General features: G+C 45.4%; 1 protein-coding gene across 2 annotated transcripts in view; it reads left to right on the forward strand.

Annotated features, from left to right (window-relative positions):
• The window catches only part of SLC43A1 (solute carrier family 43 member 1), a 221,487-nt gene that overhangs the window by 88,813 nt on the left and 105,252 nt on the right, over positions 1 to 27,422 (forward strand). For both annotated transcript variants that reach the window (XM_040320805.1, XM_040320804.1), the window contains exons 4-5: positions 7,970 to 8,025; positions 17,021 to 17,097. In XM_040320805.1, coding sequence (XP_040176739.1) covers positions 7,970 to 8,025; positions 17,021 to 17,097 — 133 coding nt within the window. The remainder of the gene's footprint in view (positions 1 to 7,969; positions 8,026 to 17,020; positions 17,098 to 27,422) is intronic.

The raw sequence follows: 27,422 nt of genomic DNA on the forward strand, positions 1-27,422 counted from the left end.
TTTGTGAGGCGCGTATGGTATTCAGAAAGATTATGCGCCCAAAGTTACGGCGGCGTAGCGTATAAGGGCCAGTGTGGGCGTGTTTTATGTAAAATATGTGTGACCCCACGTAAATTAAGTTTCTAACGAACGGCGCATGCTCTGACGAACGTATCCCAGTGCGCATGCTCCAAATTATGCCGCAATAGTCAATGCTTTTGACGTAAACGTAACTTACGCACAGCCCTATTCGCGAATGACTTACGCAAACAATTCGACGCTGGCCTGACGTCCATACTTAACATTGGCTACGCCTCATAGAGCAGGGGTAACTTTACGCCGGAAAAAGCCTTACGTAAACGACGTAAAAAAAAATGCGCCGGGCGGACATACGTTTCTGAATCGGCGTATCTACCTAATTTGCATATTTGACGCGGAAGTCTTGGGAAGCGCCCCTAGCGGTCAGCATAAATATTGCACCCTAAGATACGACGGCGTAGGAGACTTACGCCGCTCGTATCTAGGCAACATTGAGGCGTATCTGATTCTATGAATCAGGCGCCGAGATGCGACGGCCCGCATTCGGAGTTACGACGGCGTATCTGGAGATACGCCGACGTAACTCCTTTCTGAATCCGGGCCATAGTGTCTACAAAATAGGGTATAGATTTATGGCCTTCATTTATTTATTTATTTTTTACTTGTAATGGCGGCAATCTACGATTTTTAGCGGGACTGTGACATTTCGGCAGACAGTGAAAAAAAGAAAGTTACCGCTCCAGGTGGATTGTGTTAGGATGATCAGTATGGTCTGAGGAAATCAAAGGTGCTGGCAATGCACAAGGCAACAAATGGAAAAAGAAAATATGGACAGCCGCACTCCAAAAAAACTTGATGGTTGTCTTTATTTAAAAAAGGAAAAATGCACTACAAGTCACAGCACACTACACGGGAGTAAAAAATCTGACGCATTTCACACTATAAATTAGTGCTTAACCATAGCTGACAATTATAAATCACATCTAATATATAGCAAACTTTCAAAGACATGTGATCAATGCTAACCCCTGATAGGTCAAAACTAATTAACCAATGGGGTTGCCAGATCTGAATCCCTAACCACAATCATCTGTGTGTGTGTATGTGTGAATAGGTCTCAGAGATCACTGAGATTTAACCCCCAAAATGTCTGGATTATTGGAAAATATATCATGAAAAACAAATATAATAAATGTTTCTCGTGTAAAAAATTCATATGGATACAAAAAGGTAGTTCATATTTAAAAAAATATATAAATGAAGTGGCTAAAACTATATGAATTTATCTGTAAATATAATAAAACCATATCAAAAAAATGCATTAAAATAAAATTAGATTGAATTAAATTAGATAGGTGTGTGTGTCTAGTAACGAAATACTATTGTTATAATAACTGTGTATACACACCCACTAACTAACTAATAAATAAATAAATAAATAAATAAAAATGCCCTTTGTGATGCGATTTTTTAGTGAAGATGCATAATGTGTAGAGGATAAAATGAAAGTGAAAATTGAGCAGTGAAAAAACTAATAGGCCCCGTACACACGAGAGGATCTATCCGCTGGTATTTATCCGCGGATCAGTTCCAGCGGATAGATCCTGTGGTGTGTACGGCCCAGCGGATTTTTTTCGGCCCGATGGATTTCCAGCGGATAAAAATTTCTTAGCATGCTAAGAAATCCATCCGCTGGAATCCTGTCCATCGGATTGATCCGGTGGTCTGTACAGACTCACCGGATCAATCCGTCCGATCACCTCCCTCGCATGCGTCGAATCATTATTCGACGCATGCGTGGGAAGTCTTTACCTTCCAGCGTCGCGCACGTCGCCGCGTCATCATCGCGGCGACGGCACGACACGTCACCGCGGATGGATTCCACGCGGATTTCGATCTGATGGTTAGTACAACCATCAGATCAAAATCCGCCAGAGGATTTATCCGTGGGAACGTTCCGGAGGACCGTTCCCAGCGGATAATCCTCTCGTGTGTACGGGGCCATAGTGAATTTTGTTTGCTTCCAGGGAATTAATAAAAATTATTGTGTGATGTGTGTATATATATATATATATATATATATATATATATATTGTAAGGGGTTAGTTCGGTAGCGGGGTGTGTGACCCCCTGGATGGGTTCACTACACACTGAATTTATACAGACAGGCAGTTGAAGATGGTTGAAAACAAAGATTTTGGTTTATTCTTCCATCTCGCTGGAAACAAGTGCAAGCATCCAAACGGCATAAACAAAATCAAACATAAAATAAACCCTGGCCACTAGGGGTGTCTACCTTCACCACACAGGAACCTATCTAGGGAGTCTGGCACAGCCTAGTACTGGGCAGACACTGCTGGTCATACAGCAGAAAAACAATAGTCTCTTTTGATTTTTATCACACAGAAAAATCAATCCCCTCACCTCCTCAGAAGACTTTCAGTTACTGCTCTCCTTCACTCAGAAAGCCTCAGGATGCAGCAATTCAGTGGTAATCCTCTGGATTACTTATAGAGGCCTTAAGTGCCTCATTCTGAACAGCTGAAGTTTTTTAACGCCCTTAGACCTTTTCTGGCTACATCTGTAGCCGACGCCTAATAACAATTGGTGTATTGTCTAAACAAGGCAGAAATGTATGTCCCGTCTGTGACAACACCCACAGATTTACCTGACTTCCTGTCACAATATATATATATATATATATATATATATATATATATATATGTATAGATGACCAGTTACCACCTAAAATACATAAAAATATTGAAAATGTTGAAAACATTAACAATATTTCTAGTGTGATGTACTAAAGAGTGAAAAAAAAAGGAGTAACTGTGATGTGTGAATAAATGTTATTTATATTTTAGTTTTTATATATTTTAGTTTTTGTGCTTTATATATTTTATATTTTTTGTGTTTTATGTAAATCATGTAAAAGGCTCTGGGCTCCTCTTCCAGGTTAACCTTTTGCACACATATAATTTCACTAGGAGAAGCTGCCAGCAGTTTTAAAATTGCCACCCTTCTATATGCTGACTTCTCACATTCAGAGAGGTAAACCTAAGCCGTTCCAGGATGACAAGCCAGACAGGTCAGACCAGGGAGAATCTTGTCTTCATCTGCATCTTATTCTTCTTCGGGATGTTTTGGGAGTGTCCGGTTTCTTTACTCCTCTCATCACTCCCTTGGTCTCAGTCTTTGGCTGCTTGCTCTTTGTCGATTTACATAAGCCGGTAACAACCTGGAAGCTCTCCACCTGGACTGAGCTGGCAAAGGCCTGTACAAAGGTATACAGCTTAATAGCCAGCTCGGTGCTCATAGGACTAGTGTTACTGGAATGCTCCTCGTTCTCGATGGCACCACAAGACAAAGGAGTTTCCGGACTTTAATGCTTCAATGAGCTGCCAGTGTCCATCTCCTCCTCACCCTTTTTGTCCAGACTTTCATTCACCTCCTTCTCAGCACCCTCCCCTCCCTCCGCCAGAGAAGATCCAGAGAGGGAACCTGAGGCTTCACTTGGGCAATTTCACGAGGTACACCCCATACCACATCAGCGAAGGAAGTTGGGATACACTCCAATACAGCTTCAATGGTGTCAACCTCATTGTTCACATCTGTGGTTCTTGCCTTCTCCCGAGGAACCTTGTGGCACTGCCTTGCCAAGTGGACCCCACTACCACAAATGTGGCACCTCTGGCCTTCAACAGGCACAGAATCGACCACTCTACCTAACTTGTCAGTTTGACTTGTTAATAAAAATGGCATAAAACTATCCCCTATTTTGTAGACGCCATAACTTTCGCGCAAACCAATCAAACGCTTATTGCAATTTTTTTTTTTACCAAAAATCTGTAAAAGAATACGTATCGGCCTAAACTGAGGGAAAAAAAATGTTTTTTTATATATTTTTTGGGGATATTTATTATAGCAAAAAGTAAAAAATATTGAATTTTTTTCAAAATTGTCGCTCTATTTTTGTTTATAGCGCAACAAATAAAAACCGCAGAGGTGATCAAATACTACCAAAAGAAAGCTCCATTCTGGGAAAAATAAATTTGGAAGCTGTGATGCAATTGCCTATATATGCTCCAGTTTAATTCTCCCTGCTAATTTAATGCTGTGTGTTAGAGGTAACAGGTGTTTTCATGTGTGATTCATCTCTCTCTGTAAAGACTGTTCATATGTTAAATAAGGCTAGCTTTTGAAAGGCCTTTAATTGTGTGACAACGCTGTCTACAACCTAGTGATGCTCAAAGGTGTTACTAGGTGTCAAACTGGATCCAGACGAAACGTCTGCCTAAGAAACTCAAGGGTGTGAAGGTGGTTTGTTGTTATGCTGTTTAAGGAATGTGCAGTGATTAGACATGATGATTATCAGTCGGTGCCGACCTGTCTAGAATGTTTTAGTAATTAGCCTTAGTGTGTGATTAGGGGGGGGGGGTGGAGATTTCATTGTTGCTTCAATGTCTTGGACTGTATAAAAAGCTGAGAAGAAAACCATTAAAGTCTGTGTTGTTCCAGCAGTAAGCTTGTCTCATGTGTGGCTTTCTGGGCGACTCCAGGAATATTCCTCCTCGTGGAATATTGAGGTGATTTTCGTTATGGGAAGAAGGGAACGTTGACGGGGATATCATTGTAATACCGTCACAGAAGCCACGTCGCATGACCACGCAATTGTCAGTTAAAGCGATGCAGTGCCGAATCGCAAAAAGGGGCCAGGTCCTCAACCTGCATATTGGTCCGAGTCTTAAGTGGTTAAAGCGGACTTCCGCCAAAAAAAAAAAATATTAAAAGTCAGCAGCTACAAATACTGCAGCTGCTGACTTTTAACCACTTCCCGACCTCCTCATGTACATATACGTCAGCAGAATGGCACGGACAGGCACATGTACGTACATGTACGTCCTCTGCTAGACGTGGGTGGGGGGTCCGATCGGGACCCCCCCCCCCCGATACATGCGGAGGTCGGGTCCGCTCGGGGAGCGATCCGGGACGACGGCGCGACAATTTGTTTATAGCCGCTCCGTCACGATCTCTCCCCGGAGCTGAAGAACGGGGAGAGCCGTGTGTAAACACGGCTTCCCCGTGCTTCACTATGTCGGCGCATCGATCGCGTCATTCCCTTTATAGGGAAGACACGATCGATGACGTCATTCCTACAGCCACACCCCCCTACACTAGTAAACACACACAAAGTAAACCCTAACTCCTACAGCGCCCCCTGTGGTTAACTCCCAAACTGCAACTGTCATTTTCACAATAAACAATGCAATTTAAATGCATTTTTTGCTGTGAAAATGACAATTGTCCCAAAAATGTGTCAAAATTGTCCGAAGTGTCCGCCATAATGTCGCAGTCACGAAAAAAATCGCTGATCGCCGCCATTAGTAGTAAAAAAAATTTAAAAAAAATAAAAATGCAAAAAAACTATCCCCTATTTTGTAAACGCTATAAATTTTGCGCAAACCAACCGATAAACGATTATTGCGTTTTTTTTTACCAAAAATAGGTAGAAGAATACGTATCGGCCTAAACTGAGGAAATTTTTTTTTTATATATGTTTTTGGGGGATATTTATTACAGCAAAAAGTAAAAAATATTGCATTTTTTTCAAAATTGTCGCTCTATTTTTGTTTATAGCGCAAAAAATAAAAACCGCAGAGGTGATCAAATACCACCAAAAGAAAGCTCTATTTGTGGGGAAAAAAAGACGCCAATTTTGTTTGGGAGCCACGTCGCACGACCGCGCAATTGTCAGTTAAAGCGACGCAGTCCCGAACTGTAAAAACCCCTTGGGTCGTTAGGCAGCAATATGGTCCGGGGCTTAAGTGGTTAATATATGGACACTTACCTGTCCTGGGCACCTGCGATATCGGCACCCGAAGCCAATCTCGCTCTTGGGTGCTCCCGCCGCCATCTTTGGTAAGGGAATGAAGAAGTGAAGCCTTTTGCATCTTCACTTCCTGGTTCCCTACTGCACATGCGTGATTCGTGCTGCACGTTCCCACTAGTGCCTGCCGTCTTCTGGGACCTGTGTGTCTCCCAGAAGACAGCGGGGGGGCGAAGTAGGCACCGGACGTGGTAGGTCACTGCGATCACAGTGGTGATCTATGCCCGGTAGTGGGAGCAAATACTTTTATTACACAGGTATCTGCTCCCTTCTCCCCCCTGAAAGGTGTCAAATGTGACGCCAGAGGGGGGGGGGGATTCCAAAAAGCGGAAGTTCCATTTTTGTGTGGAACTCCACTTTAATCCATAGTTTGCATTAACCCCTTTAAGGATTGAATATACAGTATTTATAAATACGATGATGTTTTTTGAGCACATTTTTGTATTATTACATTTAGTTTGTATTACTGTTACTGGATGGGTTTGTACATGCCATTTGGTCTCTAAATTATACAGTATGATTACTGTTAGATCTGCAATGTCTATGTCGCAGCCATATTTTGTGTTTATTTAAATATTTTTTTTAGTTTGAAGCATTGAGACCACACAGTAAATCAGTGTATTGGCATTAACAATGCTTCAGTTTGTGAAAGAACAGGCAGACTTGTGCAGAGCTCTTCCTGTTTACTCATTCTGTACAGTTGAGGCTGCAGAGATGGAGGACTGTGTTTCACTGATATTTCACCAACGTCCCCCAACAGGGCTGTTAAAAAAGGTGTAAAAAATGCAAAAATATAATTGTAAAAAATAAAATAAAACCAGGAAAGGACCTAAAAGAAGCACACTTTAGGATGGGTCGTGTAATGTAACAATGTGTGCTGTTCACAATTTTAGGCTGGGTTCACACACTTATGCGAATTAGATGCGTTTTCATCGCATCCAATTCGCATAGCAGGAGATTTTGACCGACTATGGAGCCGGTTCACACAATTGCACAGGAGTCCTGTGCGTGTTTGTCAGTTTCAGGTCCAAATTCCTCCAAAAATTCAGGGTGCAATTGGACCTGAAACTGTGAATGGAGCCGCTGCATGTTATAGTGTGATCCCAGCCTAAAACATTGCTAACCAACATTGCTATTCAACACACCCTGTGCTGATCAGCTCCAGAGAGGACCAAGAACAAAATTATCAGTTTTAAAATACATGTTTTTCTTGATTACAGACATCGGCCCGGATTCACATACATCGGCTCATATTTATGCGGGCGTAGCGTATCTAATATACGCTACCCTGACGCAGCGCAGAGAGGCACGCACCAAATTCACAAAGCCTCCGCTGCCCAAACTGCGCTGGGTTTTCTCTGCGTAAGCCGTCATAGGTGGAAGTGGGCGTGAGCCATGCTAATGAGGCGTGACCACATGTAAATGATGGGCCGAGCACCATACAAGTGCTTAAAACGAATGGCGCATGCGCCGGTCCGTGGACGCATCCCAGTGCGCATGCTCAGAATCACGTCGGAACTACTCCCTAAGATACGTCGAATTACTGCCTACGACGTGAATGTAACCTACGCCTAGCCATATTCACGTACTACGTAAACAATGTAAAATACAACGGCTGTGTTCCCTGGTGCAGCCATTTGCATGGATGCTGCTGACTTACACCTGCTTTATGGGGTATAACTTTATGCCGGATGTACTACTTACGCAAACCGTGTATATTATGTGCCGGGCGCAACTACGTTCGTGAATCGGCGTATCTCCCTCATTTGCATACGTGCATAGAAAATCAATGGGAGCGGCAAATGCGGCCAGCGTAAATATGCGCCCATGATACGCCGGCGTAGGAAAGTTACTTCGGTCGGATGAAGCCTGTTTTCAGGCGTATCTCAGTTTATGGGCACGGCGCATAGATACGACGGCGCATACTTACACTTACGCAACGTATCTCGAGATACGTCGGCGTAAGTGCATTGTGAATCCGGGCCATCATTTTTGTGTGTTTTGATTTGGAAGTACGGTACATTATTTTTTTGTAAACCTAACTCCTCTTACTTTTTACAGCTTTTGTTTTGCTCTGTCGTGTGCTCTAATTGCTCTTGCTGGATATGATCATGCAGGTATGTAATTTGTGTGTTTAATGTTTAGCAAACCAATTTATAAACTAAATATGTTTATTTTGTTGATCACAGTTGTTTTTTTAAGTGAGAGATGATACCGCTCTAAAAACTGCTGATCCCTTGGCTTTGCTTCCGTCCCACTAAACCTAAAGGGTGCTGGCTATGCACAGGTGCATTGGATAGAAGAAGATCCTGGACTGCCGCACTCCTTAAAACTATGTCTTTATTGTACAAATTAAATCCAAAAACCAACCAAAATGATGCAGTCAAAATGAAGTAAACAGGAAAAAGGTGGCTGACATGTTTCACATCATGTGATGCTTACTCATAGCTTTTTTGGATTTCATTTGTACAATAAAGACATTGTTTTAAGGAGTGCGGCAGTCCAGGATCTTCTTCTATCCAGTTGTTTTTTTAAGTCAAGTTTAAAATTACTTATACACCCATAAATGTGAAAAGATAGCTACCAAATCTACTATTTTTTTTACTTGATCAGACAATTACATAATAGAAGTGATTAGATAGATGAAAAATGTGTTCTGATTCGGTATAAACCTGGGCTCAGACCGAATTGTACCTGTTCAGAATCAGAACTTTGGATTCAGTCCAGAATTTGGGGATGTATGGCAACCGAATGTCCACAAATCGAAAAAAATAACATTTGTGGCTAAAGTCCAAGTCCACACACTATAAAAGACTGCATTGCCTGCTTCTGTGATGGGCTCACTGATTTTCTCAGACATCAGCACTAAAATAAAATTAACATTTTAGGCATCTTCTGCAAGAGGAGTTTCATTTTTGGTGGGATACTCACTGAGGGTTAAGTACCTCTAAATGATTTCAAAGAGACTTGTAGACGTGCACACGGGGGGCACCCTAATCCCCCCTGTGCCAGCCAGGGTTTTTTTCTGGTGAAACTGCTGGGCTCACTAATGGATGATCACTGGCAGTGACAGTGCTGCCAGTGAGACAAATTTGATTGGTATGTATACTCCTAGACTGACCTAGGAGAACTGCACCCCCGGAGTAAGCTTGCAGCTAGCCGCATTTCCCGGTGCTGCCTCTATAGCTCCGACAGCAGACCTCTTGTAATAGATGGCAGAGTGATAATGCTGCACTCCGCCTGCCCTCCAGTGCCTCTTCTGCTTTCATGGGATAGGAGGTAAGCAGCACCTAGTGGGGAGCATGACTGAATCTAGGAGTGTAGATCTCGCTTCACAATGCTCAGCCCCCCTTCCTCCCCCCCACACTGCACGAACAGGAGAGAGGGCTCAATCCTCTTTGGCTCCTCCAGCCCTCATCCCGTGTGTCTGCCCCACCCACACTGCAATCCTAGTGTGCAGCCTGTGCCTGATAAAGAAGATGTGTGGGCGAGAGATCTTAGGAACAGCAGCTGGAAGATCTGTGGGGGCTTTTAGACTGATTCCCCTGTGTGATCCTGCAGATACCAGTCTCCCGTGAGTGAGCAGTCCATCTCCCTCCCCTCGCCCTCATCTGTCCCCCCTTCCAGGAGATGTCAGGGGGCACTATTGTGCCATGCTCTGTCAGGAGGCACTACTGACTGCTGGGTTCTGAGGAAGAAGGTTGTCCTTCGAAACGCGTCAGCCGGCAGTGGCCCTCATCATTCCCTCTATGACCATCTGGAGTGTTTTGGTTCCTACTTACTGCTGCTACCTGTATACACACTGCTCAAAAAAATTAAAGGAACACTTTGAAAACATATCAGATCTCAACGGGCAAAAATCTCATGCTGATATGGACTGGGTAATGTGTTAGGAATGAAAGGATCGCACATCTTTTGATGAAAATGAAAATTATCCACCTACAGAGGCCTGAATTTAAAGACACCCCGCAAATCAAAGTGAAAAAATGATGCAGCAAGCTTGTCCATTTTGCTGAAATTTTATTGCAACAACTCAAAATGGTCCTCAGTCGTTTGTATGGCCCCCCAAGTGCTTGTATGCATGCCTGACAACATCAGGGCATGTTCCTAATGAGATGACGGATGGTGTCCTGGGCTATTTCCTCCCAGATCTGCACCAGAGCATCACTGAGCTCCTGAACAGACTGGGTTGCAACATGGCGGCACCTGATGGACCGAAACATGATGTCCCAGAGATGTTCTTTTGGATTTAGGTCAGGTGAGCGTGGGGGCCATTCAATGGTATCAATTTCTTCAGCCTCCAGGAACTGGCTGCATGCTCTCGCCACATGAGGCCAGGCATTGCCGTGCACCAGGAGGAACCCAAGACCCACTGCACCAGCGTAGGGTCTGACAATGGGTCCAAGGATTTCATCCCGATACCTAATGGCAGTCAGGGTGCCATTGTGTAGCCTGTAGAGGTCTGTGCGTCCCTCCATGGATATGCCTCCCCAGACCATCACTGACCCACCACATGCTTTGACAAAACCAGACTCTTGGTCGTATAACAATCAAACCGTGTGTACGAGGCCTAAGGGTTGGGGAGCAGTCTAGCGCACACTTCTAGGGTTCCTCCAGCTATCCTAAAAACTAGAACCCACGGTGTTAATCACTCTCCCCACTGTCCACACACCAGACACACAACAACCAATAGCTTGCCACCACCCAACACTTTGGGGCAGATTCACAAAGAGAGTACGCCGGCGTATCTACTGATATGCCGGCATACTTTCAAATTTCCTGCGTCGTATCTTTGTTTTGAATCCTCAAAACAAGATACGACGGCATCTAGGTTAGATCCGACAGGCGTACGTCTTCGTACGCCTTCGGATCTTAGATGCAAATCTTCTGCGTCCGCTGGGTGGCGTTCCCGTCGTTTTCCGTGTCGAGTATGCAAATTAGCTATTTCCGACGATCCACGAATGTACGAGCGGCCGTCGCATTCTTTTACGTCGTCTCTAGTCGGCTTTTTTCGGCGTATAGTTAAAGCTGCTATTTGGTGGCGTACGCAATGTTAAGTATGGCCGTCGTTCCCGCGTATAATTAATTTTTTTATTTAGTTTGCGTAAGTCGTCCGTAAATCGGGCTGGACGTAATTTACGTCCACGTCAAAACAATGACGTCCTTGCGACGTCATTTAGCGCAATGAACGGCAGGAAATTTAGGGACGGCGCATGCGCAGTTCGTTCGGCGCGGGGACGCGCTTCATTTAAATGAAACACGCCCCCTACTCACCAATTTAAATTACGCGCCATTACGCTGCGAGAGATAGACTACGGCGCAAATTCTTTATGGATTCGAAACAAACTGAAGTAAGTTACGGTGGCGTAGCGTATCTCAGATACGCTGCGCCGGGGCAGATCTTTGCCCCTTTGTCTGCAGACTGGACTGCTGGGCCACCACACGCACACAAATCTCCATCTGGCAGATCTGCTAGTTTACAATCTGCATGCAATCTGCCAACACGCACTGCAATTACATACTTATTGGCAATGAACTTTAGTAGGGTACACACTATAAGAAAATCGGGCAAATGATCTACAAATGATTTTACAGCAAATCGAAACCGATGAACGAAAAGTTGTACGAAAATTCTCGTACAACAAAGGCTAAATTTTGTTTATTGTTTCTGATCATGCGCAGTCTTTCTGTTCTAAAATATTTTCTACGAAAACCGTATGAATACCGTACACATTAAACGAAAATTGTTCGTTCTGTTCCCGTACGAGAAATATTTTGGAGTTTGTCCCTTAGGGAATTTTCGTACAAATTCAGAATTAGCTGTCAAAAGTTGTGTACACCTTATACGATAAGCGTACGAAATTTCTTTGAACAAAAATGTTCGTCTGATTTTCTTATAGCTTGTACGAGCCTTTAGACCAGTGGTCTCCAAACTGCGGCCCGAGGGCCGGATGTGGCCCCTTGCTTGCCTTTATCTGGCCCTTGGAGCACTATCCCTCCCAATGATACGAGACACTATTCTGCCATTTGACACCAAAAATGGAGCACCATTTCTCCCCCTGACACCACTAATGGGGCACTATTCCTCCCTATGATACCAGCAATGGGGCACTGTTCCTCCCCCTAATACCAGATTTTTACTACCAATGATTTCAAGAAAAATTTCAATCCCCGCTGGCCAAAATCCGGCCCTCCAAGAGTCTGAAGGACAATAAATCGGCCCTTTGTTCAGAATGTTTGGAGACCCCTGCTTTGGACCGAGCATTGACGCTAAAATGCAACAATCTCTCTGGAGATATGAGCCCTAGCTTAGTACACAGAAGCCACTTATTAATGTTATAATTTACTATCCCAAAAGTGGGCAGTGCATAAAATATATACAAGGAAAAAGGAGTTAGAAAAAAGACAAACACAATTGGCTATAAGCTATGCAAATAAAAAGGCGTAAAAAACGAAATGAACTCTACCAAAGCTTTTCTTTTGGCAGAAGCACGCCAAAACCATGTGGGGATTCCCCTGTCAGAGGGACCGGCTTTGTGGAAATCGCTGTCCATATCCTGATGCTCCATGATTTATTGGAATATGGATGTTGATCGTCGTTTGGCCAATCAACCCTGGGGGGGGGGGGATGTTCCTGTCTCAGCCCACAGGATGTTTTGTGTTCTAAAGTAACCAGGATCCAATGGGCCCTGGACAGTTCCGATGGCTGGGTCACGTATAGGATTTCCGACACCAGCGCTAATGTCCGATCGCGACAGTACCAATTACTGCCTGCCTACCGCATTCAGGTGCCATATAATGGCTTTGTGTGTTTCTCTAGGATTCAACACACGCTACAGATTTGCATGTGACTGTAGCCCAACATGTGTACAATCAAAAGGAATTATTTTCATCTCTCTGCTGCTAATATTTTAGCTTTTATGAGAGATAAAATAGATTCTTTAGATCTGTTAATATCAATCAAAGCTTGCAGACATTCTGGGTCCTGCCCCCTGCTGATACTTGAAGCCAAAATGGCTAGGACTCTTCGAGGCTTCAGAAAGGTGGCAATATATGTTTACTTGGATGGGGTACTTTATTGGCATCTAGGTGTCAATTCTATCCTAGAAGCAAGCTCTGTCCTTTTCAAATGTTTATAGAAGAACACATAACTCCCAACCATCCTGGATTTCGCCAGACTGTCCCGGGCTATCAAGTAAGTCTTGGGGTCCCGCGGATCCTAGCAACTGATCACATAGTTTGCAGGCACATACTAGGAAAAAACTACCTTTCTCCAAGCTGCTTCAGGACCTCTCTGGACTGTCAGCCTCTCCACTGCTGCTCCCTGCACCCAGCCTCCTGTATGGGGCCTGGGCATAACAGGGACTGGCAGCTTTATGTTTAATTATAGTATGCATGCAGTTTGCAATGCTTCATGGCCGCTCCTACCCTGTCCAGTACAAAAATATAACATTTTCCCAGGCCCCATCACTTCATCTTAGGGGCCCAGGAAGCGGTAGCAGAGAGAGAGCTTATTTTTTTTTAAATTTATGCCTGCAGGTGGGTGAATTCAAATCACAGCTGCGGCTGCCTTCCTCAGTAAGTGATAATGAATGGCAGTACTGTAGCCGGTGGGCGGCGGTCACTCAGTGAGGCATCGGTGAGTTGGAGGAAGCAACACAGGGATCCAGGGATCCACAGCAGTGGGTGCACAGAGGCAGCACAGGTTGGTAAGGGGTACAGATGATACCATGCACATGATAATACAGCCAGGAGCAAGCCCACAACACCTGTACTGTGTGATCATCATTGTGATAATAAGGGCTCATTCACTGTGAACTTCCGCTTGCTCAGCGGGGATCGCTCCGTTGATCCCCGCTGAGCTGGCGGATGAAAGGGCGGTCCCCGCACACTGTGCAGGGACCGCCCTGTATTTTCCCCGCTCTCCCTTATGGGGGGATCAGATGAATACGGACCGCCTGTCTGTGTTCACCCGATCCAATCCGCTGACAGATGGAAAAATAGGGTTTTCCTCCGTCTGCAAAATCGGAGGATTGCGGAGCCGGGGTGAGATCGGGTGTCAGCGGATGTTCATACGCTGACACCCGCAATCTCATAGGGACCATTGTATGTCCCTTTTTCATCCGTACACGGATGGATGAAAAAGCGCACATACGGTCCGCCCGTGTGAAAGAGCCCTAATAGTGATCACTGATAATGATGAGGATCATACACTACATACAGGTGCCATGACTATCATTTGTGGACATGGCTGCTGTACAGTGTTTGTACTTATTGAGTTTACTGTGCTGATCATTTTTAGGCCTCCTTTACAGGGGGGGGGGGGGGAATTGTGCTGGGAGAATTTAGAGAGGAGGGGAATTTGAACTAGGAGCTGGAAGAGGATTTGGGTGGGGAAATTGTGCTGGGAGGGGGATCGGGATGGAGAAGACCCATGCTAGAAGAGGGGAGAGGATTAGTGCTGGGAGAGGAGAGTGTGCAGATTAGTGCTGGATTTTTTTTTGGGGGGGGGAGAGTGCATATTTTAGCTAAAAGGGTAAAGTGGGTAAACAGTATTGCAGGAACAAACTAAGCACTAGTTTCAGTGTGAAACGCATCAGCAGTTGTTTTTTTTACTTTGCTGTGACTTGTAGTGCTGTCCTTCTTTCAATAAAGACTACAATTTGTTCAGAGTGCAGCTGTCCATAGACAATTTTTGTTCCTGCTTTGCTAAGTGCATTGCCTGCACCTGAGATGTCTGCAGTGGTGGATGTTCGTCTGGGTTCCTACCTGGAGCAGCTATTCCCTTTCCCCTGGGTAAACAGTATTGCTTGAGAGGGGAATTTCGCAGTCTTCTTACCGATACACTGAACACCACCCATGATGTTCTACTGCACAGCAAGTCACATTCTCTAATATTCTCTGACTCACTTTCCCTCTGATTTGGACCTTTACTGCTGCCCAGAGGGGTGGGGGGTAGGGATGCAAGAACCTGCAGGGTTTTACAAATATCCTGCTCCTGTCAGCTCTGTAAGGCTTCATGTACACAGGACATTTTTACAACTGCTCCTAAATTATTAAACTTGACAAATAATAACCCACGTTTAAACGTCTGTTTTGCCGCATTTAGCGGCGTTTTGCCGCGTTTGCTTTTTTCTTTAAATGGGCAAAAACGAAAAGCGCCTATAAACGAAACTCTGCTAAACGTGTTTAGCCGCGTTTGGCATCTGAAACGTAGAAATCTTCGGGGTCTGAACCCATTTTTTTGCTTTCAAAGAAACGCTGTTAACCACTTAAGGACCGCCGCATGTACATATACGTCAGCAGAATGGCACAGGCAGGCACATGCACGTATATATACGTGCCCTGCTTGACGTGGGTCGGGGGTCCGATCGGGACCCCCCCCGTACATGCGGCGGTCCCCGTGGCTTCAGGAGCGATCCGGGACGACGGCGCGGCTATTCGTTTATAGCCGCTCCGTCGCGATCGCTCCCCGGAGCTGAAGAACGGGGAGAGCCGTGTGTAAACACGGCTTCCCCGTGCTTCACTGTGTCGGCGCATCGATCGCGTCATTCCCTTTATAGGGAAGACACGATCGATGACGTCATTCCTACAGCCACACCCCCCTACACTAGTAAACACACACAAAGTAAACCCTAACTCCTACAGCGCCCCCTGTGGTTAACTCCCAAACTGCAAACTGTCATTTTCACAATAAAGAATGCAATTTAAATGCATTTTTTGCTGTGAAAATGACAATTGTCCCAAAAATGTGTCAAAATTGTCCGAAGTGTCCGCCATAATGTCGCAGTCACGAAAAAAATCGCTGATCGCCGCCATTAATAGTAAAAAAAAAAAAAAAAAAAAAAAAAAAAACTATCCCCTATTTTGTAAACACTATAAATTTTGCGCAAACCAACCGATAAACGATCATTGCGATTTTTTTTACCAAAAATAGGTAGAAGAATACGTATCGGCCTAAACTGAGGGAAAAAAAATGTTATATATGTTTTTGGGGGATATTTATTATAGCAAAAAGTAAAAAATATAGAATTTTTTTCAAAATTGTCGCTCTATTTTTGTTTATAGCGCAAAAAATAAAAACCGCAGAGGTGATCAAATACCACCAAAAGAAAGCTCTATTTGTGGGGAAAAAAAGACCCCAATTTTGTTTGGGAGCCACGTCGCACGACCGCGCAATTGTCTGTTAAAGCGACGCAGTCCCGAACTGTAAAAACCCCTTGGGTCTTTAGGCAGCATTTTGGTCCAGGGCTTAAGTGGTTAAACGCAACTGCCTAAAAACAGCAATAAACTAGACTGTGTACATGGTCACATAGGGTTACATTGACTGAGTTCAGGAACAGTTGAAAAAAGTGTCCAACTGCCTCTGAAAGTACGTTTAGCAGCGTCCTGTGTACATGGAGCCTAAGACCCTGTACACACGACCGGTTCATCTGATGAGAATGGTCCGACGGACCGTTTTCATCGGTCCACCGCTGAAGTGGCCTGATGGTCTGATGTGTGTACACACCATCAGTTCAAAAAACGATCAGAAGGCGGTGACGTAAAACACACGACGTGCTGAAAAAAACGAAGTTCAATGCTTCCAAGCATGCGTCGACTTGATTCTGAGGATGCGCGGGTTTTGAACCAATGCTTTTGTGTACTAACCATCGGTTTGGCCCGATCGGTCAGCGGTCCATCGGTTCGATTTTAAAGCAAGTTTAAAAATTTTGGTCCGAAGGACAAAAGACCGATGGGCCGTACACACGGTCGGTTTTGACCCATGAAACTAAACCTCGGTCCATTCTCATCGGTTTTGACCGGTCGTGTGTACGCGACCTAAGCCAGCTGCATTTTTCTCTCTCTGCATGCTGACCAGCTCACTACTAGCAGAGGAAGGGGTGAGCGGGGGAATCACACAGCCAACTTGCACCTAGCTACATTTAGATAATAATGTATCTTTTATACAATAGGATTATACATTCTAGAAGCATTCTGGAGTATATTTCTGTGTTCCTGTCCTAAAAAGGCTTGTATTCCTAAATTCCAAAAAATGTAATATACTGTATTTCTTTCTGAAACTCTTAAGAAACATTATATAACCATGTGACTTTGTATTGCTTTTTCCAGTGCTGGCCCCAGTGATATTCCTGGCTTTGTCTCTGAATGGCTTTGGAGGTATATGTTTGACCTTTACATCTTTAACAGTAAGTGATCTTTATGCCAAATATATTTAGCAGATTTTATATTCTTTCTTGCGCGTGCACTTTGAAGTAATTGTCTACGTTCCCTCTAGCAGTCATACCACTCAGATTACATTCACATTGCACAGTTGAATAAAAGCATCCAACACCAGTCTTATGCCGCGTACACACGATAATTTTTCGGCATGAAAAAAAACAACGTTTTTAAAAACGTCATTTAAAATGATTGTGTGTGGGCTTCACATCATTTTTCATCTTCTGAAAAACGACAAAAAAAATAAAATCGAGCATGCTGCATTTTTTAACGTTGTTTTAAAAAATTTCATTTTTCGGGTTGTAAAAAATGATCGTGTGGGCTAAAACGACGTTTTAAACAACGTTTTAAACCCGCGCATGCTCAGAAGCAAGTTATGAGACGGGAGCTTGTATGGAACTTCTCCTTTAGAGTGCCGTCGTACGTGTTGTACTTCACCGCGCTTTGCTCATCATTTTTTAAAAACGATGGTGTGTGGGCAACATCGTTTTTAATGATGAAGTTGGAAAAACGTCGTTTTTTGGACATGCTGAAAAATGTCATTTTTTTCATGCTGAAAAACGACCGCGTGTACACAGCATTACTTGGTTAAAATTCTACAAGAAACTTCTTGTGAAAAAAAGTTCTACAAGAAACAGGTGATTATTTACAGTACCTTGAAAAAGTATCCCTTGAAATTTTCCACATTTTGTCATGTTACAACTAAAAAACGTAAATGTATTTTATTAGTAATAGACCACACCAGCACATAATTGTGAAGTAGAAGGAAAATGATAAATGTTTTTTAAATGCATTTACAAATAAATATCTGAAAAGTGTGGCATGCATTTGTATTCAGCCCCCTTTACTTTGATACCCCTAACTAAAATCTAGTAGAACCAATTGCCTTCAGAAGTCATCTAATTCATAAATAGAGTCTACCTGTGTGTAATTTAATCTCAGCATTATCACAGCTGTTCTGTGAAGCCCTCAGAAGTTTGTTAGAGAACTTTAGTGAACAAACAGCATCATGAAGGCTAATGAACAAACCAGACCGGTCAGGGATAACGTTGTGGAGAAGTTTAAAGCAGGGTTAGATCAAAAAAAATTATCCAAAGCTTTGCACATCTCATGGAGCTCTGTTCAATCCATCATCCGAAAATGGAAAGAGTATGGCACAACTAAAAACCTGCATATAAAGAAAAAGTGTTATTGCGCTGATCTAATAATCCAAAGAATTCAATCTCTGGGAGTGTGGACTGTGAACTAGTTTAGTGCACAAACAACCATATATAGCATAGCGTATACAATATCAGGAACTATAATGTACCCAATATTCTATGTGGATAAACTTCTGTGAATCAATTAATCTTAATACGAACAATATATATAAAAAATATAAAATATATGTGTTATGCGAATATCTGGCTTTTATGGAAGAGTGGCAAGAAGAAAGCCATTGTTGACAGAAAGCCATAAGAACCCCCGTTTACAGTTTGGTAGAAGTCATGTGGGGGACACAGCAAACATGTGGAGAAGGTGCTCTGGTCAGATGAGACCAATATTGAACTTTTTGACCTAAAAGTAAAAAACACTATGTATGGCGGAAAACTAACACTGCACATCACTCTGAACACACCATCCCCACCATGAAACATGGTGGTGGCAGCATCATGTTATAGGGATTCATTTCTTCAGCAGGGACAGGGAAGCTGGTCAGAGTTGATTGGAGGATGGATGGAGCCAAGTACAGGGAAATCGTAGACTGTTAAGCCCTGTACACACGATCGAATATCTGATGGAATCTAATCCGATGGATTTTTTCGTCGGATATCCGATGAAGCTGACTTTCATCAGTCTTGCCTACACGCCATCAGTCAAAAATCCAATCGTGTCCAAACGCGGTGACATACAACACTACGACAAGCCGAAAAAAATGAACTTCAATGCTTCCAAGCATGCATCAACTTGATTCTGAGTATGCGTGGATTTTTGACCGATGGAGTGCCATACAGACGATCAAATTTTTCTATCGTTTTTTCATCCATAGGAAAAATTTAAAACATGTTCTATTTTTTTTACATCAATGGAAATAAAACCGCTGGGGCCCACACACGATCGTTTTGTCTGATGAAAACAGTCCATCGGTCGGTTTTCAGCGGACAAACCGATCGTGTGTACAGGGCTTAAGAGTCTGCAAAAAACTTGAGACTGGGGCGGTGGTTCCACCTTTCAGCAGGACAATGACCCTAAAGATACAGCCAGAGCTACAATGAAATGGTTTAAATCAAAGCATATTCATGTGTTAGACTGGCCCAGTCAATGTCCAGACCTAAATCCAATTGAGAATCTGTGGCAAGACTTGAAAATTGCTGTTCACAGGCGCTCTCCATCTAATCTGAAAGAAGCCTGAGCTATTTTGCAAAGTAGAATGTGCAAAAATGTCACTCTAGATGTGCAAAGCTATTAGAGACATCTCCAAAAAGACTTGCAGCGGTAATTGCAGCGAAATGTGGTTGTACAAAGTATTGACTCAGGGGGGCTGAATACAAACTCTACGGTCAGTCTTCATCTGATCCCCCATAGAGGAGAGCGGTGCTTTGACAGGTCGGTCCCTGCACAGTGTGCAGAGACTGAGCTGTCATCTGCCTGCTCAGCAGTCATCAACTTGAACGATTCCTGCTAAACAAAGCAGAGACCGTACGCGGACACGTTTGTGTGAAAGAGCCCTTAAATACATTTACGTGTTTGGTTGTAACATGACAAAATGTGGAAAATTTCAAGGGATATGAATACTTTTTTAAGGCAATGTATATGTAATTTATAATCAGATACATGAGCGTGAGCAGTGTTTTTCCCTAGATTATAAGCCCCTAGAGAAGGGCCTTTCTATTCACGCCTTGCACAAACTGTTGGCACCATTTACATCCTGTTGCCCAAAGTTTAACCATCCAACTTTTAACTCCTCCCCGAATCCCAACAGAAGTTTCAGTAAGTGTAAGTGCAATGTCAGGTTTGCTATAAAAAAACTTTTCTTTAGGGGTTATCAGTGTGCAACCCAGGGTTCCTTCTATATCCATCCCAAGGACAAGAGAATAGGTACAATAGACTCCCCGAGGTAGTGTACCCTGCTGAGTACAACTCAACCTGATGCTGAAAACAGTGCATCATTAGACATGTGATACCAGCACCAGTACCCCTGCATCCGGTATTGAGTCTAACAGCACATTTACAATTGAAACAATGACAAAACCCACAAAACTCCATCCTTGTGACTGGATTTCAGTGACCATGCCCAGGGTATCTCATGCACCCCTACCCACTGTTAGGTTCAAGAAACACCCTAGTTCCATGACCAACACCACATCGATATCCTCTAGGACAAAGAAACAAAAAACTCACCTATGTCCTAAATAATACCTAGGTGCTTCCTCCCCCGCAATGATCTCCCCATCCAGAACACAGAGTGAAATACCTTCCCAACATTCTTCGTTCACCACCGTGTATTGACCTGGAATGCAAAAGACATCGTGGTCACGCTTCTGACAGAGGGAAATATCAACCTGCCCCCAGCTTCCGTACCCTCCGATCACCTGTGGGTCACTTAGCCACAAGTGCAACAAGATAGAATCCCCAGTCAATAAGCCCATTGATGCCACCAAATCTACAGACCGAGTCTGCACTTCCGTATATAGGATCATACAGCACCTCATCTTTCACAATCTAAACTAGTACAGCCCCTCCAGGCATTTGACTACCACTTTGGATTAGTGTACGCAACAAGTTTTGGCAAAGTCTTATGCCTAGTACACACGAGAGGATTTATCCGCGGATACGGTCCTCCGGACCGTTTCCGCGGATAAATCCTCTGAGGATTTTGATCCGATGGAGTGTACACACCATTGGATTGAAATCCGCGCCGAATTCCCATCGCGATGACGTGTCGCGCACGTCGCCGCGATGATGACGGCGACGTGCGCGACGCTGTCATATAAGGAATTCCACGCATGCGTCGAATCATTACGACGCATGCGAGGGATGGGTTCGGACGGATCGATCTGGTGAGTCTGTACAGACCACCGGATTGATCCGCTGGAGCCGATTCCAGCGGATAGATTTCTTAGCATGTTAGGAAATTTATATCCGCTGGAAATCGGTCGGCCCGAAATATATCCGCGGATAAATATCCGCTGGATCATACACACCAGCGGATCTATCCGCTGAAACCGATCCGCGGATCAATTTCAGCGGATCGATCCTCTCGTGTGTACGGGGCCTTACTGAGCGGCAGGGGCGTACCAATAGCGGTGCGGGGGGGGCGGACCGCCCCAGGTACCACACATTGGGGGGTGTCAGTGGCCGAGTTACTTCGCTATATGGGGTGCGCTCCGCACCCGAGTCGGGTCACACTGTCCAATCATCCCAAGGGCATCCCTGCTGGCTCTGGCTGCTCCATTTTACTTTAGGTGTTTTTTAGAACACCCCCATCGCCGCGGCCGCAATGGACTAGTCCAGATCGTCCACTCATTCATGAATTCCCTCCTGATAGCTCCGCCTCCACCCACCACTGCGGCCTCAGCCTGTGTCTGTCATCTCTCTCCGCTGGGGCGGCTCAGCTGCTGCTATCACACACAGAGACACAGGCAGGATCAGAGATCTAATCCGGACCTCCCAAGTTCCTCCCTAGCAGAGGCAGAGTCTGAGAGCCTGAGGCACAACAGTGGTGAGAGGGGGGGGGGGGGTTGTAAGAAGAAGAGCCTGGAGGAGTGTGTGTGTGTGTCTGCTCTGCCACCATGTGCTGACCTGATTTGAGGGGGGGGGGGATTGCTGTGTCCACCACCCCCTGCCATGTGTACTAGCACTGTATGTAGCTGACCTGATTTGGGGGGGGGGGGGTTGGGGTGATTACTGTGTCTGCCACCCCCTGCCATGTGTACTAGCACTGTATGTAGCTGACCTGATTTGGGGGGGGGGGGTGTGATTACTGTTTCTGCCACCCCCTGCCATGTGTACTAGCACTGTATGTAGCTGACCTGATTGGGGGGGGGGGGTGTGATTGCTGTGTCCGCCACCCCCTGCCATGTGTACTAGCACTGTATGTAGCTAACCTGATTTGGGGGGGGGGGTGTGATTGCTGTGTCCGCCACCCCCTGCCATGTGTACTAGCACTGTATGTAGCTGACCTGATTGGGGGGGGGGTGATTACTGTGTCTGCCACCCCCTGCCATGTGTACTAGCACTGTATGTAGCTGACCTGATTGGGGGGGTGGGGGTGATTACTGTGTCTGCCACCCCTTGCCATGTGTACTAGCACTGTATGTAGCTGACCTGATTTGGGGGGGGGGTGTGATTGCTGTGTCTGCCACCCCCTGCCATGTGTACTAGCACTGTATGTAGCTGACCTGATTGGGGGGGGGGTGATTACTGTTTCTGCCACCCCCTGCCATGTGTACTAGCACTGTATGTAGCTGACCTGATTTGGGGGGGGGGTTGGGGTGGGGGTGATTACTGTGTCTGCCACCCCCTGCCATGTGTACTAGCACTGTATGTAGCTGACCTGATTTGGGGGGGGGGTTGGGGTGGGGGTGATTACTGTGTCTGCCACCCCCTGCCATGTGTACTAGCACTGTATGTAGCTGACCTGATTGGGGGGGGGGGGGTGTGATTGCTGTGTCCGCCACCCCCTGCCATGTGTACTAGCACTGTATGTAGCTAACCTGATTTGGGGGGGGGGGGGGTGTGATTGCTGTGTCCGCCACCCCCTGCCATGTGTACTAGCACTGTATGTAGCTGACCTGATTGGGGGGGGGGGGGTGTGATTGCTGTGTCCGCCACCCCCTGCCATGTGTACTAGCACTGTATGTAGCTGACCTGATTGGGGGGGGGGGTGATTACTGTGTCTGCCACCCCCTGCCATGTGTACTAGCACTGTATGTAGCTGACCTGATTGGGGGGGTGGGGGTGATTACTGTGTCTGCCACCCCTTGCCATGTGTACTAGCACTGTATGTAGCTGACCTGATTTGGGGGGGGGGTGTGATTGCTGTGTCTGCCACCCCCTGCCATGTGTACTAGCACTGTATGTAGCTGACCTGATTGGGGGGGGGGGGTGATTACTGTTTCTGCCACCCCCTGCCATGTGTACTAGCACTGTATGTAGCTGACCTGATTTGGGGGGGGGGGTTGGGGTGGGGGTGATTACTGTGTCTGCCACCCCCTGCCATGTGTACTAGCACTGTATGTAGCTGACCTGATTTGGGGGGGGGGTTGGGGTGGGGGTGATTACTGTGTCTGCCACCCCCTGCCATGTGTACTAGCACTGTATGTAGCTGACCTGATTTGGGGGGGGGGGGTGATTGCTGTGTCCACCACCCCCTGCCATGTGTACTAGCACTGTATGTAGCTGTCCTGATTGGGGGGGGGGGGTGATTGCTGCGTCTGCCACCCCCTGCCATGTGTACTAGCACTGTATGTAGCTGACCTGATTTGGGGGGGGGGGTTGGGGTGGGGGTGATTACTGTGTCTGCCACCCCCTGCCATGTGTACTAGCACTGTATGTAGCTGACCTGATTTGGGGGGGGGGGTGATTACTGTTTCTGCCACCCCCTGCCATGTGTACTAGCACTGTATGTAGCTGACCTGATTGGGGGGGGGGGGTGATTGCTGTGTCCGCCACCCCCTGCCATGTGTACTAGCACTGTATGTAGCTGACCTGATTGGGGGGGGGGTGATTACTGTTTCTGCCACCCCCTGCCATGTGTACTAGCACTGTATGTAGCTGACCTGATTGGGGGGGGGTGATTACTGTTTCTGCCACCCCCTGCCATGTGTACTAGCACTGTATGTAGCTGACCTGATTTGGGGGGGGGGGGTGATTACTGTGTCTGCCACCCCCTGCCATGTGTACTAGCACTGTATGTAGCTGACCTGATTGGGGGGGTGGGGGTGATTGCTGTGTCCACCACCCCCTGCCATGTGTACTAGCACTGTATGTAGCTGACCTGATTTGGGGGGGGGGGGGTGATTGCTGTGTCCGCCACCCCCTGCCATGTGTACTAGCACTGTAGGTAGCTGACCTGATTTGGGGGGGTGATTACTGTGTCCGCCACCCCCTGCCATGTGTACTAGCACTGTAGGTAGCTGACCTGATTTGGGGGGGTGATTACTGTGTCCGCCACACCCTGCCATGTGTACTAGCACTGTATGTAGCTGCCCCAGGGCTGTCTTAATGAGAGGGCACACTGGGCACTGCCCAGGGGCCCCAGTTGCATGGGGGGCCCCTGCTTTTTTACCCAAAGCAGCTGTTCCTTGGCCCATGATGCTATTAAGACGGCCCTGATTGGGGGGGGGGGGGTGATTACTGTGTCCGCAACCCCCTGCCATGTGTATAGTGTAACACTGTAGCTGACCTGATTGGGAGGGTTGCAGAATGTAGGCATGTGCGACTTACAGTGTGCAGAATTTAGACACGTGCGACTTAGTGTGCAGAATTTAGACACATGCGACTTACAGTGTGCAGAATTTAGACACGTGCGATTTACAGTGTGCAAAATGTAGACACGTGCGATTTACAGTGTGCAAAATGTAGACACGTGCGATTTAGTGTGCAAAATGTAGACACGTGCGATTTAGTGTGCAAAATTTAGACACGTGCGATTTACAGTGTGCAAAATGTAGACACGTGCGATTTAGTGTGCAAAATGTAGACACGTGCGACTTACAGTGTGCAGAATGTAGACACGTGCGACTTAGTGTGCAGAATGTAGACATGTATTATCTGTTCAGTAAATGTTATAAATAATTGAAATAGGTTTAAGTAAGTTAATAACTTATTTTCCAATGTTTTTTTCAGGGTTTTTTCAGGTAAACGTTGGGGGGGGGGGGGGGGGTGCCAGATGTAGGATTCGCCCTGGGTGCCAAATGCCCTAGGTACGCCCCTGCTGAGCGGTGATGCCAACTCCTCAGGCTACTGCCCTTTATACAGAGATTTGTACAATCAGCTTGATACTGGTCGATAACTCCGCCCGCCCCTGCATGTACGCCAGAGCCAATGACAGATTTTTGTCCTATACCCTATCACACCCTCTACCAACCTCTCAACGTGGTTGACAAAATCTTGAGCCACTTTAAACTGGGTATTTATGTAACTTTGTTGAATGTTATTAAAAAATGCCACCAATCTCTCTGAGCAACAAAGCCATGCTTATTGTCTGAAGCCAAGGCTGTGAGTTTGTTCCTCATGAGACCGCCTTCCACTCCCAATTCCTATTCCACCCAATATAGTGCTGAATACATCCCTCCTCTTTTGGGTTACTCCTCAGAACTAAGCATCCTGTGTGAACCTCATTCTGTGTCTGCACATCTCTGGCAGCAAGCCACTGGTCACTTGATTCAGTGTATACTCAGCACATACAAGGTAATAGGTTTTTATCAACCATTGTGAGATGCTGAAGCGCCATGTGGTGAAGGCATACTGTACCCTGTTAGCCAGCTTTTTTTCCCTTTATTTAACAGGGCATGTAGTTACTGGCATTACAGGTGAGACATCAACTAGGTGTATCTCTCACATGTCCAGTAACTGAGAGCTTCTCTATAGGACTGCTAAGCTTGAGACACCGCCTCTACGAGGAAGTTTTCACCCCATTTCACCCCATTGTGTCACCTGGTACCCACCCTGGCTTTGGCCAATTATGGCTCTTCATTTTTTGCAAGCTGTGATTGGCTATGCATACTAGCTCATTATGTTTTTGTCTTGCAGGGTTTATTTTTTTTATAATGTTTTTGTAGGGTTTGCTTCCTCTTTACTCCAATTCTACAATGCGCTGCCCTTACAGTATTTTTGGCTGGATTGACCTATAGTGTGTTATCAAAGTATTGCTATCAAGCAATTTGTCTTTTTATTAATGTATTTCTGGAAGATGGTTTCAGAAACTCCACATTTACCCTTTATGCCTGACAGTTATCTGATCAGGGCACATGACATTTGTTTATCAAACAACATGGATTGTCACTCTGTGTCACAAGAGAAATATTTGCCATTCACATGCCATTTAAAGAAACTCTTTTGACCCACGTGCTGTCATACGCTGTATATTCTTATGTCCTTGATTCTGGCAGGAACTAGATTTTACAAGGGGGTGTATAATCCTAACAACCTCTGATTGGATACTAGTTCTCTACCATGCATTTATCATCAGACATATCCCTTTTTAACTGTTAGTAGGACAGGAACCATGACTATTGTATATGTACAATGTACCTTGCTGCTTAACCACTTAAGACCCGGACCATTACGCAGGTAAAGGACCTGGCCAGTTTTTGCGATTCGACACTGCGTCGCTTTAACTGACAATTGCACGGCCGTGCGATGTGGCTCCCAAACAAAGATGGCGTCCTTTTTTTCTCACAAATAGAGATTTATTTTGGTGGTATTTGATCATCTCTGCGGTTTTTATTTTTTGCGATATTAATAGAAATAGAGCGACAATTTTGAAAAAAAAACAATTTTACCTTTTGCTATAATAAATACCCCCAAAAAAGATATACATTTTTTTTCTCAGTTTAGGCCGATACGTATTCTTGTACATATTTTTGGTAAAAAAAATCGCAATAAGCGTTTATCGATTGGTTTGCGCAAAATGTATAGCGTTTACAAAATAGGGGATAGTTTTATTGCATTTTTATTAATATTTTTTTTTTACTACTAATGGCGGCGATCAGCGATTTATTTTTTCGTGACTGCGGCATTATGGCGGGTACATCGGACAATTTTGACCCATTTTTGGGACCATTGTCATTTTCACAGCAAAAAATGCTATAAAAATGCATTGTTTATTGTGAAAATGACAATTGCAGTTTGGGTGTTAACCACTAGGGTGCGCTGAAGGGGTTAAGTGTGACCTCATGTGTGTTTCTAACTGTAGGGGGGCGGGGCTGGACGTGTGACGTCATTGATCGCCTTTCCCTATATCAGGGAACAGACGATTAATGACAGCGCCACAGTGTTTACACACAGCCCTCCCCGTTCTTCAGCTCCGGGGACCGATCACGGGACTCTGGCGGCGATCAGGTCCGCGAGTCCCGCAGCCACGGGCACGGAGCTTCGGACCGGGTCGTACAGGTACGTGCTTGTGCCCAGCCGTGCCATTCTGCCGACGTATATCTGCAGGAGGCAGTCCTTAAGTGGTTAAAGGAGTTGTAAAGTAAAAACAAATGTCACCTTAATGCTATCTATGCATTAAGGTGAAAAAACATCCGATGCTGCCGACACCCCCCCCCCCCCCCCCCGAGCCCCTGTTATACTTACCTGACCCCTC

This window comes from Rana temporaria, chromosome 8 (assembly GCF_905171775.1).
Source record: "Rana temporaria chromosome 8, aRanTem1.1, whole genome shotgun sequence".
Taxonomy (NCBI): Eukaryota; Metazoa; Chordata; class Amphibia; order Anura; family Ranidae; genus Rana; species Rana temporaria.